Source organism: Thermobia domestica, chromosome 5 (genome assembly GCF_964235325.1).
Source record: "Thermobia domestica chromosome 5, izTheDome1.hap1.1, whole genome shotgun sequence".
NCBI classification, from domain to species: Eukaryota; Metazoa; Arthropoda; class Insecta; order Zygentoma; family Lepismatidae; genus Thermobia; species Thermobia domestica.
Window position 1 is genome coordinate 170,529,616 of NC_137458.1, and position 16,648 is coordinate 170,546,263.

The following is a 16,648-nucleotide window of genomic DNA, read 5'->3' on the forward strand; positions in this document are numbered from 1 at the left end:
ACTCGGAAAACCCCTGTGTGCAAGGCTGTGAAACACAGTTTCTGTTGCAGGGCCGAGGGCGCCCAGGCCAAGCTGGGTCACCAAATATAGTGACCATCATTGGGACCTCATTGGGACCGAACCAGCAATCCCACTCTCTACCACCTAAGCAACGGAATTTCATAAATACACCTATGTTCAAAAATCAAGTATAGATCCATAAAGCACGAGATCCAACCAAACGCGGGGCACTAGGCATTTATCTGGTTCGCCTTGTATAAAGGCCTCCGTTGCGTGTGCCATTCCGTAGAATATAACGGAGCGTTTATTGCTGAGTGCACAAGTCACGTATGTAAAAGAATAAAAAAGACCAACTATGATGCACTCTGTTCACGTGTGTTCGGTACACAGACAGATAACTAAAGATAAGAAGACTACTTCTGCTTGAATCCACCCAACAACACACCTCCTATTGTTGAAGGCGTGCTTTCTATGTGCACTTGACATTAGCAAATGAAGATACAATGATGTTTATACAGATGAGACACTCACCTGATTATATAACAATAAGAATAGTTCAATCGTCTATTTGTGAATGTTTCAGTCGTCAGAAAACAAGTTACGTAACACAATATTATCTATTATTTATATTTCAAGGAAAAAAATATTTTTCCTGATATTAGTCATGAATGATGAGTATAAAAACAGTTGGTTGACCACACGCAATACTTTTTATCCCAATCATGAAGGCTGGTATTATAAGTTTATGTTCTGTGGCGCTGCTAGCTATTGCAGTGCCAAGTGCAAATGGCTATTTACAAGTTAGCGGTAACAACTTGACTTACAAAGGACAAAGAGTATTTCTGTCAGGATCTAACATTGCCTGGAATTGTTACGCTTGTGATTTCGGTAACAACCAATATGCTCAAAATGGCCCAACTCTTGAAAACTGGCTACAACAAATTGGCAACGCCGGAGGAAATGCTGTCCGTAAGTTTCCTTTTCCTAAGCATTTTTAATACTTCATGTTCAAAGATATTACTTAGAATTGGATTACAAGTTCATGTGACTGAAACCAAAGGATTGTGTGGGGAACTTAAGCTAAACTTAACAGTTGATTTACAGGGTTATTTTGTTGATTTTGGCCTAGGGAGAAATTCAATTGGTGGTTAATGATGTAAGTAACAATTCCACATACAGTGTGAATAAATTATTTTGCTCCAATCTTGAATTTTTCATGTTAATGAGAGTGATGTCCCGCCTTATGTGTGCACTTACCGACAGTAATAGTATACAGCCATAAATGCCATACAAGATGGTGGTTCATCATTTCTAGAGGTTACTCAGAATATTATTTTTTAAAAATTTTATTGTATTGAACAAGACACCTCGAGTACATGTACGAGTGCATTGCTTCACCCAGACGATAGCAGTGCTTATGCGCACCAGTACTGTTATTGAACTATTGCAGAAATTGCTTGAATATTGTAGAATTTGTCCAGTTTTCCCCCTTTGGAGCGGAATTCTCGGAAAAGCTGAAACATTTATTTCCTTTCTTTTAAATTAAGGGCTTATGTACCAAATTTCAAACGTCCAACTTAAGAGAATTCTCACATTTCGGACTTTCTCAATTAAAATTAAATTAAAATAAGATAGAATATTATAGAAATCTTCAATTTTTCTTTCCTTGGTGCGGAATTTCCTGAAAGGCTGCAACATGTATTCTATTATTATAGATTTAGAGTTTACATACCGACAGTGGCGGCGTAAGGGCGGGGCGAGCGGTGGCCCCGCCCCGGGCCCCACTTTGTGGGGGCCCCTGACGGTAGGTAAAAAAATAGTTACTAAGGAAATTACTAAGGAAAAATAGTTACTTAGGACCGTCAAGGTTTATAATCCACACCTTCCCTAAATGTAAACGCAATTAATTGTCAATCAATATTACACCATATAACGGATGAAACAACAGAAATATCTGTGTAATAAAGCTAATCGGTGCTGGATTTCCGTATAAGCTAAACAGACTATAAGTTTCGGGCCTCACTCTTTGGGGACCCGAAAGAAACTTAAAGAAAAACAATATTGATTAAAAATAAATAAAATAAAAGTTTCATTATCTTGGAGGCTCCCAAAGAAATTTAAAGGAAAAAGCTCTGAATATACGTGAAAAATAAAGTAAATGTTCCATACTCTGGGGGCCTCCCAAAGAATTTTAAAGGAAAAGGCTAAATGCAGGCGAAAAAATAAAACAGACGTTCCACTTTCTTGGGGCCCCCAAGAAAATTTAAAATAAAATGTTGAATGTAGATGAAAAATAAATAAAATGCAAGTTTTACTGTCTTGGGGCCCCAAAGAAATTTAAAGGAAAAAATGTACTGTATGTGGATTAAAATATGAATAAAATAAAAGTTTCACTCTGTTTAATTACCTCATAGAAATTTAAAGGAAAAGCTGAGTGTAGATTAAAATATAATGAAAGTCAAAGTATATTGTGTTATTTACATTCTAAGGCCTTATGAAGCAAGTAATGGGGCCCCGTCTGCTATCCTGCTTCCTAAACTATCACTGTTTATTTATTTATTTATTTATTTATTTATTTATTTATTCATATATCAGCTCAAGAGAAGGATAGAAAGAAGGGATCAACGTATATAATGCTTTATTAGGGTACTAGCATTCTGTTCCTAATTAAAAGCTCTTTGGTGCAGACGCTATAATCCAAGGATCTTATAAAATAGAGGATCTGCCCTTACAACAAAATCTTGAAGCCATACGTCACAGTAACGCCACCCCTACCCTGCCCACTCCACCCAATAGGATCGTAACGTTTTGAGCCAACAATCATGGCGGAAACGAAAGTAGCCAATCAGACTATGGTGGAAACGAGAGTAGCCAATCAGATATGCCGATGCTCGATTGTTTTTTGGCTTTATCGATTTAATAGGATGACGATACATTTGGGCAGATCCTCTATTTATAACATTCTTGCTATAGTCGCTGATTCACTTGTTTTCCTTCTGTCTGTATTCTTTTGCCCTTTTCAGCGAGCGAAACCCTTTTGCTTAGCTGGTTTCCCCATTTCTGCTCTTGTTGTTTGGCGTATGAATTTACATTTCAGCCCACAAATTTAGAGTGAAGAAAATGTTCAATAAGAAAACAAGTGTTAAAATAATCAAAGTACTTCAGCATTATATTTAATTCAACTCCTGATTGTTCTCATATGGAACACTTGTCACAATCATTCGATTTGTTGACATACAACGTGATTCTGTTCAAGTTCGGGAAGCATTTATTGATTTCATCTCTGTCAAAGGAAAGACTTCTGAGACTGAAGAAACTTGAACGTGATAGGCTTGATATTAAGATTGCAGAATCCAGTCTTGTGATAATCAGGCTACAATGGTCGGTCAATATTCTGGAGTTCAAACTTTGATACGGAATATAAGTCCTTTGGCCATTTTTGTTCCTTGTAACAATAATTCATTGAACCTTGTGGCTTACATGCTGCGCACGTTAACGTTGTGGCGGCGACTTTGTTGGAAGCAATGGAACGTTTGGTGGTATTCTTCTCTAGATCTACTCACCGATAGAATGTGCTGCAAAATCACGTAAAGATTGGTCTGAAACGTGAAAATGACACTAGATGGAGATCAAAAGCAGAAGCTTTAAAGGCACTTTCTAGTCAATTGGATGAAGTAATAGATCCGTTAGAAGATCTGCGTGACACTTCGATTGAAACGTGGCTCCTTGATACTACAGGAGATGCTGGTCTTCTTCTTGCAAGCATCCAGTCATTTAACTTCATCGCTTTACTATATTTCTGGTCTGCAAATCTCTCATATATTGATCGGATCCAAAAATGCCTTCAATCTCAGGATATGAGTTTCAATCAAACTCTTATTCAGTTACAGAGCCTGGTTAACACCATTAATACCTGGAGACTTGAGCTGGACAAGAAAATCATATCCACAGCTGAGAGAAGTTGCAGGGCATGAAATATAACTGTGGGTACACACAATAGAAGGAGATGCATGCCTGGAGAAACAAAGAATGAAACCTGACTGCACAGGTCAAAGTGAAGCGCTCTATCAATGAAATTCTAGATGAGATGAGACAACAAATGATTATTTTACTGAGATGCATGACCTAAACGACAGATTTGGATTCCTGTGTTCTATGGCCAACTTTGTGCAGCAGCTAGATGATGAGAGCGAGGAAAGGCTAAAAGCATGTTGCTCTGATTTGGCTTTGTTCTACCCGAATGACCTGGATGGCTTATTATTATTTCAGGATTGTAAGGATTTAATCCGTTCACTAAGGTGTGCTCAGAAAGCTAAAGAACAACTTGACTTTTCACCACAAGGTATCCTGAAATATGTATCTTTAACGGGGCTTGAAATTTACTAAAGTTTGGCAACCGCTCTTCAGATTTTGATAACACTGCCCGTATTTGTCGCATCATGTGAAAGGTTTTTCACCAAATGAAATTGTTAAAATCATACTTGCGTTTCACAATGAGTCAGGAAAGATTCAGGGATCTGACCATTCTTTCTATCGAAAATGAAATAGCATCCACTGGATTCTGATAATATAGTTGAGACTTTCGCTGCTGTTGGTGGAACATAGGCTAATATGGTAGTGGAATTATTGCCGAAAGTAGTTTCATGTTTCAAGTAAAGGCAATAAAAATACAAAAGTACCAGAAGAAAATAAAGTCTTTGTTTTACGTTCCACGGCTATGTCGGTTAGGCTAAAGGGGGCGGTGATGATGAGAAATGAATGAAAAGTTAGAATGAAGAAAGTGGGAGGAAACGGGGAACCCCGAGAAAATCCACGAGCACGGTGTTTATCCATTACAAAGTCCACATGGGTCGAGCTGGGATCGAGACAGGGACCCCACGCATCGAGGTGAACCACTGAGCCACCCCGCCCCAAAAGTACCAAAAGAGTAATAACAAACAGTCAAGATTTGTCAATTGACTGGTGATAGGTGGTAATGAAAAGTAGGATGGTATAGCCCGTAGTAGAATTCTGTGCTCACATATTTAATCTGTAATATCCCCAATTATTCAATATATTGAGGATTTTTTTGTTATAATATATTCTAATACTAAGTACCGGTATGTTAGTAAATGGTAATGGAAATAGTCATAAGTGAGAGAATGTAAACAAGACTGAATTATCAAATACAAAATAATATAATCATAAAACAAGTGCGAAATCTGGAAACAATAGTAAAAAAGACAAGCAGGAGAGAAATATTCTAGTGCTTAACTGTTCATTGATATTTCGGCAAAAGTAGCGGGACTAAATAGATCGTACATTATCACTGGAGAGAAACCGAAGGTTAAAGTGAATGGGGCTAATTGTAGGAAGAAAAATCTAATCAAATAAAACCCATCTAACGCAAATTCAGACAGGTAAGAACCTATAAATAAACTTAACCATATGAGAAATTGCGCAGGAGAAACACCAAAGGTGAGAACCGAACAAAAATATTCTAGAAAACATAGAGCTTACAATTAAAAATCCCATCGGTTATACAGGGGTGCCCACAGAGGGGGGCTATGACGCAAACTGCGTCATTGAAATATTGGGGGGGGGGTAAAAATCAAATATGTTTGAGGAGGTGTAAAAATTAATCGAAAAGAAGATATTTTTTTTTCATGGAAGAACACCTACGGATAGACAAGTAGGGGGGTGCGTTATGGACATAAGGGGGGGGCACCAGTGGGTTATATTATTATTTGCATATTTTGCAATATCAGCTCATTGTTATGTTTTGTACGTAAATTTGTCTCTAACTGTATTATTAGGAGCATTACTTCCACTATTCCATCTAATTACAATATGCGTTGATGCTACGATAGTATAGATGTAGGATAAATTCTGGATTCTTGATTGTTACGTTTTGTTTGTTATTTCTGTTGTGGGTTGTAGTTTCCGTTACACCTGTATCCATAATCCTTTTTCTATCGTGTCCTTTGTTTAAAAATAAATAGAAAAGAAAAAAATTGCAATGATAATCGTGGTCCAGTATTATTTGTAGATACCAGCCTGAAGGCGGTTCTAAGCAATTAAAAAATAGACAGGGATGCCGAATGTCAGCCCTATTTGTTTGATATATCCCAGATTATAATGATCTAAACACATATACCAACGGGAAAGGGGGAGGAGCAAACAGAAAGAATGATTATGTAAATGAATGTCAAAAATAGAAGTGTATTAATCACGATTGTTTGAAAAGGGGCCCCAACCTACTTCACTCTCCCCGGGCCCCTGTTTGCCTTACGCCGCCACTGCATACCGAATCCACACCTCTACCTTTATGATAATCCTCACATTGTACATTTTCTGAACAAATAATAGAAAATTTGAATACGATTAAGAAAGTCTCCATTTTCTCTTTTTGGAGCGGAATTTCGAAAACACTGAAACAAGTATTCTATTATTTTTTATTAAATCTTTATATACTGAGTTTCACACCATCAAATTAAGCGAATCCTTGCATTAAATTCTTTCTAAATAGGGATTAGCATTAGATAAACTCTAATAATGGATATTGAAACGATTTCTCTGCTTGTTCGAAGTAAAATTGCCGACCGCTTATGATTTCCAAAACAAACCCAAGATTCACGAAGCAGAGATTTCTGTAGAAATCTCAGGTCGGAGGTATTTTAAAGAAAATGTAATTACCACAGGTCTTTAAGGCTTAGAAAGAACAGAACATAACAGAACAAATGGAGATTAACAATAATAATTATTTATTAAAATAAAGTAAAAAATATGCAAAATGATAAAAAAAAATGAACAATAAACCAAAAGGGCATAGCGAAAACGACATAACTCACTCTTTGTTTTAGAGTAGGGCATATAGGACAAAATTTATGTGTGTACACCAGGTGGCATCTGTTCTAGCCTTTCTATCTAGAAATGTGTACGTCATGGCTCTGAGAAAATTTAAAACATTACTTGAGTCATGAGAAGTTAAATGTTGTCTAGGGGAATAAAACAATCTTATAGTTGGCAAAACATACTTAGCTGATGCAATGCAGCGCTCCGTGAACCCAGAAGGATAAAGTTTCTCTTCTTCCTCATATTTTACGTTAAGGAAACAAGGAGTTGACAGGAGGTTACATCCGAACAATGTGAAAATTAATGTATTAGTAACGAAGGGAGTCGAACTGTACACAGAGAAAAATCCGTTCTCCGGACAGCGGTATACCGGTATTGTACAAATATACGGTATCCTCTTGCTTAGTATAGAAATTAGTACGGAGCGTACGTTATCCGTATGCTACATAGGCACTGCCCTTAGATGTTACATCATGCCGTTGCAGGATGTCTGCCATCTAACAGTTTTCCGTATATCACATGCATATACTTATGTTACCTTCGTCAGATATATGTTATATACGTCCATTTGTGTGTGAGATCTTGACCGCCAACATTGTTTCATACGGAAAGTACGTATAGATGGAACACTTATACAGAAAGTATTATTAAACATGCGTTTTCAGTTATACATCTGCTGTACGTTAAGTCCAAAATCTACAGAAATTACGCTGTAAACTATCTTTTTAAGAACGTTACCTACAATTTTTTTTCTCAGTGTACGGAAAAAGCGGAGTGTAATGGTTTTCTTAACTTTAATCGTGTTGATTATGAACAATAATTTCATGTTGTAGACGGGATGGCATACAGAACTCTCAATTTTCAGGTGTAGAACGTATATCCGTTCTTCGGATAACGTTTCTTCCCATATTAAAAAAAATCAAACTTTATCGATTATGACAAAACACTTGTGGCTTACCATTATGGAAGAAAGGTTTCCTCTGCTTTAAGCCATAATGAGTCCATGGTTGAATGCACTTCTGTGATATTTATTATCCTGTTACTATAAGAATGCGTAAATGTTTTCATGTTCAAAACCAACCAAGAGAAATACAAATCTCTGCTTATATGAAAAATAATCATTCAGTTAACTTAAAATTATCAATGAATGGTCCCAATCAATTTAAAAATAATTCATATAAAACTATTTCTTTTTCTGATAGAAAGACCTGCCTCGTCTCGAATCTTGTAACGAAAATTCTGTATCGTCTCGTATCATGGACATTTCTGAAATGTCGCCCTTTAGGACGGGAACTTCTGAAGATTATTAAACTTGTACTCCTTTATATTTATTTAAAAGTTTATAAGCTATATCGGAGTTCACACGTCCAATTTAAGCGAATCCTCACATTGCACATTATAATATTAAGCACTGGAAAGTTTTAATTTTTAGGAAAATATTCCTACTTTTCCTCTTAGATGCATAATTTGGCAAAAGTGTTCATTTATTTTTAAGGAAGTAGATTCCCGACACTATTATAATGGATTAATATCTAATAAAATATTAGTTAGGATATTCTAACATCATACTACAGTAGTTATGTTTGGAGAAGGGGCACACCCACGTGGAAGCCAATTGGATCTGGACCCCTTCCAAAAAACCTCGTAATTCGACATACGTTTGTACATTTTCTTAATAAAACAATACTTGTCTATCAGAGAAAAGATTGGTGCAATATGAAGATTTTATTTTACACTTCATCTGTACGATTACTTTTGTTATAAAAAATATTTTTTTATAATTTTTTCTGAAAATATAGGTGGTAGTAATTAACAATTACTTATCTTCTTTTAGAATTTATAATAACATCTGTTCAATACTATAGATATATAGTATCGAACCTTTTCAAAGTTTCGATTTCTCCCAACAAAAATTACTCAGTGTGCGCCTGGTTTGAAGGTTAATCACATATAAGAAGGCAAGACTTCAATAAAAATAAATCAGACGACAACAAATTAACAAATAAAGATTTCATTGTTAGCTGTGTTAAAATATCAACGGGAGGCTTCAGCACAAAATTCTATAGCTGGTAGAACACTATTCTTTCAACTTTTTCAAGAATGCATTGATGTTTACTTTATTCAATCACAGATATGTGCGACGTGAATGATTTCGCATATCAAAAGTAAAATATTAGTTATAGGGTCTGGAGGATACAGAAACAATTGGGAACATCAATGTGGTAACCTCGAAATAGTGGTCAGGGTTTTGATCCTTTGAAATTACCTTCTCTTTTCACGTTGTCTTTACTCATAGTTATATCTCCGTCTGGTATTATTTTTTCTTCAGATATTCATATGCCATTTGAATCGTCTGATAGGAAACCTAAATGTTGTATTTCATTTAATTGACTCTGAATTAGTATATTGCGGAATTAGTGGATGTTTACGATATATGGCACAGACTCAACTTGCCCCTATATTATTAGCAAATTGCTTGAACATGATCATTGAACTATGCCTTACACGATGGTTGAAACTTAAACCGGTTCATTTCCTTTATGTTATAGACTTTCTCCGTGATTTTATGCTTTCAGAGCAATCCCATAAATTCTTACTGCATGTAGTACAACAAAATGAATTATTAGTCTTTCAGATAAATTAATCATCGAATGAAGATTAGATATAAAATTAATTTAAATTAATACTAAACTTAAAGATAAATATGCTATAGAATTTCACATGATTATTATTGTCATCGCTGCAACATATGAAATAAGGATTTTAAAAATGTTTTCATAAAATATATGGGAAACAAAGAACTTTCGAAACGAATGTTGTTTTCGTGAGCGCATGGCTTGTAGTTCCGTCCATAGAAGGGACAAAAAATCGTTAGCTTGTAAACTGTTTAACACGATTGTTTTGTTATCTAAAGAGCAAACTCAAATATTCGGATGAATGAAGATCGAAAAGCGAAGAAACGATCTTACAGATTATATTCAGAAAAGAATAATAGTTTCGAAAAATATGACGAATAAACAAGATAATCATTTAGAGGTAAAATTCACAATCAGGAGAATTGTAATAATACTAGGAATGAAATACTTCAAAATGGGGGAAGTTGTAACCTTTGTAGCACAAATGCGAAAAGAATGGTAACCATATCTTAGAATTTGTATAGTTTTCAGTAGGCTAAAACGTCACAATGATGTTTAGAGCAATCTAATACATCAAACTGTTCCGGAGATATGAACAGCACTGGTAGAAAGGTGAGTGCTATAGGATTGCTTAAAATGTCGTTGAGAAATATTAAAAATGGTTATTGCTTTTTTAAAATTTTATAACATTATAGCAATAAGTTTTACTTTTACATTTGCCTATGATACATTGAACCAAATCAAATTTAATATTCAAAATGCTAACAGTCTTTTTACATTTATGTAGCAAATGAAATTTGAAGCTAAATTCTACTAAAACTGCGATAATACTAATTCTCCCACTCAAGAGACATACTGTAATAAACAAAGTCATAATTTTCGAAATTCACTTCAAGATTCGGCCTGTCCTTCCTACTCCTTAAATATTATATTAAGAACAACCTTTGATGAAAAAATATCATGCAAACTCCTCCTCTTCTCCATTGATTGAAAGTCCAAAACAGTTTAAATATATTAAAACTCCTTCTTGGCACTACCCAGAACTTAAAAGCACATAAGAGTTTTAAAATTCTACGTATATGTTCCAATGTATTGTGAGTTATTCTGAAACACAATGCTTGCGTCTCAACTATCGTATCAAATTGTTCAATCCCACTTGTCTTGTATACCACAGGCTTACTTACCCTCATAATACTACCTTGGTTTTCGATATGCTGAAACGAAACGAACGACTCAACATATACTCTAATAGAGACCATAAATCTTGATACCCGTCTGTTCACTGAACATAAATATATATATATATGTCAGGAATCATTTTGAATATCCCGACCGAGATTTCTTCACTACCTTTCATCCTTAGAATTTCAACCGATTATATCATTAATACAATGATTTCCACTCTCTCAAAGGATTCCCCTCATCAAACATCAATGTTGAGTGGCTCCAACACAAAAGAAAATTTGTGAATACTAACGCCACTCTTTGTATTGTGACGTCTAAACACACGTCTTCTCACAATTATCGCTATCTCCATTTCTAGATTTCCATCTTCTACATTATTTCACCTGTATTAATCTAGTGTTAATTTATACTTTTTCTCTGTCTTTAATAACTAAGTTTTATTCTCTGTAACTTCTTGATATTACAACTGATGTATGTATTCTGCGGTTCTGTCTCCCTTGCTGTGCTACAGAAAGAATAATAATTTACCAATGCATAAATAAAGTTATCTGCTGTATCTTTCTTCTCTCTGAAATGCAATACTGCAATTTATTTAGTATTACTTATTTAGAACATATTTTCTTTTTCTTTCCAACATATTGATGTTCAAGAGTTTGGGTCGAACAGACAGTTTGACCCCTCATTAAATATTTTTATAAGAGGTAGAATCCTATACCTCGTTTCTAAACTATTAATATGTAATAATTCTTAAACTATTGTATTGTTATGATGATGATATATCGAAATAAAATTATTGATATTATTCTTGTTAATCACAGAAGACTGTCGGGAAAACGAGTTTGAACATTTATGTTTGGAATTTAAATAAGCTTTGAGTTCTTATTTTAAATTTACAATATTTAACTTTTAATATATGATAAGATAGAAAAACGATACATACAATACCAATTGTTTATTGTAATAAAATACGTATATGTAATATAATGAATGAGATGTGGCGTACAAATATATGATTATTAAAATTATTTTAGTTCTATATGTTGAAAATGATTACGAGTGTCTACGAATAGCAATAAAGCAACTGAAATAAATATGTTTTACGTAGGTAATACAGTGTAAGTTATGTTGTATGTTGTACAGTCAGGAACAATATTAAGTATAGGTTGCAGCTATCATTTCTTATACCTCCAACCTATACTTAATATTGTTTTTGACTGTACAAATGACTATTTCTGATTGGCTTAATAGTATCATCTCACTGCAGGAAGCCGATAGAACATTGTTTACACAAATCCATAACAACTCAGAAATCGTTTATTTACTAGTGTTTTCTTAAGCAAGTGAAAATATCTAATATTTTACTTTAATCTACAAGTTACAGCCCATATTTTTTTCATCTTTATGAGATATGAATTTATTTTAATCAATATGTGCTTCATTATGCTACTGAAATTGAAATTTAACAATGTTCTTGTTAGAATGAAAACTTATGTATTTCTAGTTCAGAACATTACCAGGTTGTGATTTCTCTCTTTCTCTCATTGTCTGTCATCTTCCCTTCATCAGAACACACCTTGCAATGTCGAACTTTTGTCTCGTAACTTGAACTTTCTCCGTGAAGTGGTGACCAGACAAATTTTTTAGCTTCAATTCCATTTTTTTTAACCAGACCTTCTCCAACAGCCTCTAGAAAGTCTATTAAACGTACATTCTTATTTGTTCTTACATATCTTAGTTTCTCTATATACATTCATTTGCTGGGGCGTATTCATAAAATGGAAAAAGATTTTGTCTTCACCTCAGTTATTTCCTGTTGAAAAAAATAGTAAGCTAATAATTGTTCACCTCGGTCCACACTAGCTCGCTTTGCTATAGATTATGTTAGAATCCAATACTACATCTGGATTTCTCCTATTGTCAGATCCTCCTCTGGACTTGGCAGCTACATCGGACTTATTTCTATGTATTTCAATTTAAGGCATAGCAAATGATATTTATTCATACACCGCACACTATTCTGAATATATGCATTGAAATTATAGTGTACGTGCTATGCACGCGCATGGGATCAAAAGTGTTAATAGCGAAACCATTTATTAAGGCTAAATTACTGAATAAATAATTCCTACTGAATTAAAGTGATACTAAAGCCGTAATGTAATAATATTTTTTTTCTAAAAAAAAACTTAAGCAAGCATTCAAAAACAAGAAAATTGAGAAGCAAAAATAACTATTTAGATTAGATCGGGACTACTATCAACACTCCAATTGACCAAAGCAGTATATATATTTTAAAATTACATATATGCTGATTTGGTCAGTTGGAGTTTTATTAGTAATCTTGAATTTTCCAAAGCTACAATGAATAATTTACTAGATCGGGACGTATAATAATCAGTTTTTTTCTTTAACACAAAGAGCGGACCTAAAAGAAGATCTTGCCAGAGATTGGGGTGTTATGGAACATTACACCGTCTAATGATAGTCAAAGATTGGAGTTGAGAACATGCTATGCTATCATGTAAACGAGGGATTCTCAACCTGTGGCACGTGAGCCGTTTTTGGTGGTATATACGGATTATGATGGTATCAATAATGAATAACAATCTTCCGAAAGGGAGGATTCAGATATCAATGGGGAATTTCTTTCCTGGCCTATCCCTTCAACGAATTGAGTCAGTATGATCTTATCCATTCAACAATATATCTTTTTAAATATCTATCTATCTATATAAATCCACACATTAGACGGTTATATATATATATATATATATATATATATATATATATATATATATATATATATATATATATATATATATATATATATATATATAGCGTTTGAGAAAAAATCCTGAAATTCGAACGCATAACAGTGATTCAAACTTCACTATAAACTGTAGATTCACGTCTCAAACACCCTTTGTGCCGCTGAAAGGAATGCTACATTCCAAGCCACCAACCAACTGTGCAATACTGTACTATACGAAGCAGAAATAGATATTAAAAGAAATATATTAGAAATGGTGGAAATATTGGAAATAGGGGTCTTGAAAGAGAATCGAAAAAAACAGTTCGATCGAAGGAAGAACGAATGCAAAGCGTTAGGAATAGTAGATATAGTTGTAATGCTCTGCTATTGTGCAGCAGCAGCGTAGTACAGATATATTAAATTTTTGTATGTGGCATTGTGGACATCGGTCCGTATCAGAAGATAAATTCTTAATTAAAGTTTTTCTAATCGAATTTAATAAGTGATTAGTCTAACAATTCAGCGAGGTAATGCAGTTAGCATTTTAAGTTCCTTCCCTTCTAAAATGGAAGAAATTTTTTATTTGAAATGAACCAGAATTTGTGAACACTTTGGACTGAAAATTTTGTAAACTATTTAAGTTTTGTTAACTCCGTGATATTTGTCATGCTACTTCCGAAGATGAAGAAGATGGACTTACTAGCTCTTCTCAATTACGAAGTTAATCGAATAAATTTCATTGTTGTATATTGTGAAAAAGAAAAAATAGTTTCATTTAAAAAAAATAATAAAGATTTAAAAAAAATTAATAAACAAACAAAATATACTAATATATAAAATCTTATAAAATGGTTCAAGAATTCGTAAGTGGAAAGTGATTGAAGGATAAAGATAACGAAAAATCATTTGAGAAGTGCTGAAAAGGAATTAAATACCACAGGTAACTTTAGTAAATAGAGAAAAAATCAGTTTTTTTTTAGAGAAGTAATCAAATACAAAAATTCAGCACTAATTTAAAATTTAGGTCAGGAGAAACCTCCTCCTCCCTTTTCTCTGTAAATATACTGCGATTAATATAAATGGAGTGACTGAATACAAAATAATTTAAAGTTAAGCAATTTTCCAAATCTTCATGTATTTAAGTTTTATTATTTCGGACTCTATTGATGCACATTTTAGCCTAAACGTTCGTACAAACTTAATGTTTGCAATGTTTTCTGTATAATAACATATAATTTACAACCTGAAAATAATATCAAGTTAATATAGTATTTTAATTCGGAAGTGGTTATTATTATTAATTTTAATGGAATACATTAATCCACCCAAAAGTTGTTTATGCTATTTAAGGTTAGAAACAGGTACAAAAGAGTAAGAAAACATAATCGAAAGATATAAAATGAATAAAAAGTTTATATGTATATAAGTAAGAATATAAATAATACATTGAATAATTATGATGAAGGAGAAATATTATTTATAGTGTGACGGAAAGGAATATTAATTCCATAACACCAGGTAAAGAGCTAGAGGAGATTTTTTTCTTTAAATCACCTTTCTTTATGTTATCTGATTTTTTTTATGCTAGAAGAAGAAGAAATTTGATTTGTATATAGAGTTATCTCTACTATGTGATTTGCTTTAGGATTGTTCTGTTTATGTACATGATATTAGTTTTACAAATGATAATAATAATAAACATTATGGATGAGATGGAATGTGTATATATCAAAAAGTCACGGAAAAATTGAAATATATGGGACTCTTGTTATTATTTTATGTAGAGTATTTTGCAATAAACGATAACAGCTGCATATATATCGCATTTTTAGTTGTTTTATATTTGTCTTGAATTTAAATGACATAACTAAATTTTCAATTAGAATATAAGATTGTTTGTGAATACGTATTTTCCATTTATTCTAACGTAAAATAACTTCATATTATGCAATTTTATAAAAATTTGAATCTGAAGACCTTCTGATTAGATTTTCCACGCGACTTCATGCGAAAGTGGCAACTCCGTTGATGCAGGGCCAAATCAATAGATGTTTACATTAGACCAGAAGTATCGTCTCATCTCAGGATTACAGTTACTCCAAAACTTTGATTTCCACATTTAAGAGCAGTTCATAGTAAAAACAGAACAATAGAGTACAAGAAACTGGTTTTAAATTTCCATAGCTATTAGTGTGTTATTATCTGTTTCTTTAAAAATAAATTTATATATTTTCTTGACATGTTTCTTTAGTTCATCTATAAAACAATACTTCGTTGGTTTCTTCAGAAACAGAAAAACGTGGTTTGTCAGATTGAAGTTCACGTCTTTTCAACGCACAGATTGTATGAGACTAGTCTTATAATTTAAGGTGCAATCAACCGGCAATTGGAACTTGAGGCGCCAAAGGCATAAACAGATATTATTGCATTTAATATTTTAGGTATAATATTTTACAATACATAATGTATTCTGCGTGTTTTGACATATGGAAACTTAAACACTAACAGAATCAGATATTCGCCGTTAATTGATTACAAAAGAAGCATAGAAAGATGAATGCTAGGAATAATCAACAAAGATAGAGGAAAACCGCATGGATCAGAAAAAGACGAATATTATTATGAAAACAAAGGCACTGAAGTGGCGGTGCGTTGGAGATATTACACAGAATAGGTGGAAAATACTATAAGAATTTATGAAATCTCCCAGGAGAAAACAGTATATCAGACCTCTGCTAAATATATGCACTTCACCGTAGAAAGAATATGTTTAAGTAGACTTTAAAATGTTTAAAATTTTATGTTACTTTTATTACTCGTGAAATATATCGTACACACTATGATGTTCGTTGATAGATATGACATTTCAGTTATTCCTTCACTCGTTATGGTACTTTTGTTTATGGTGTTACCTACATCTAACTAAAGGTATTTTGCCTTAAAGGTATATGGGTTCACATTGGTGGAGAAACGACACCAGCCTTCGACAGCAATGGCAATGTTGTTGGCCCAGACACCGGTGGCACTTTGATTGACGATATGAGGAAGTACTTGGACGCTGCTGCAGCAAATGACATTCTTGTGATTTTTGTCTTGTGGAATGGAGCTGTTGCACCTCAACAAAGAGTCTTGGGTCTCATCAACGACGACACTAAACTGCAAACCTACCTGGACAACGCATTGACGGTAAGTGACTCTAAATGCACATGGGGATGAAGTAGAAAGCAGAAATGGTTTGCTT

General features: G+C 33.6%; 1 protein-coding gene across 1 annotated transcript in view; it reads left to right on the top strand.

The window, feature by feature from the left end:
* Positions 1-691: 691 nt before the first annotated feature.
* LOC145686269 (mannan endo-1,4-beta-mannosidase-like) overlaps positions 692-16,648 on the top strand; it is a 32,373-nt gene continuing 16,416 nt past the window's right edge. The window contains exons 1-2 of the mRNA XM_081759400.1: positions 692-969; positions 16,352-16,593. Of these exons, the coding sequence (XP_081615526.1) occupies positions 723-969; positions 16,352-16,593 (489 nt within the window). The 5' untranslated portion in view covers positions 692-722. The remainder of the gene's footprint in view (positions 970-16,351; positions 16,594-16,648) is intronic.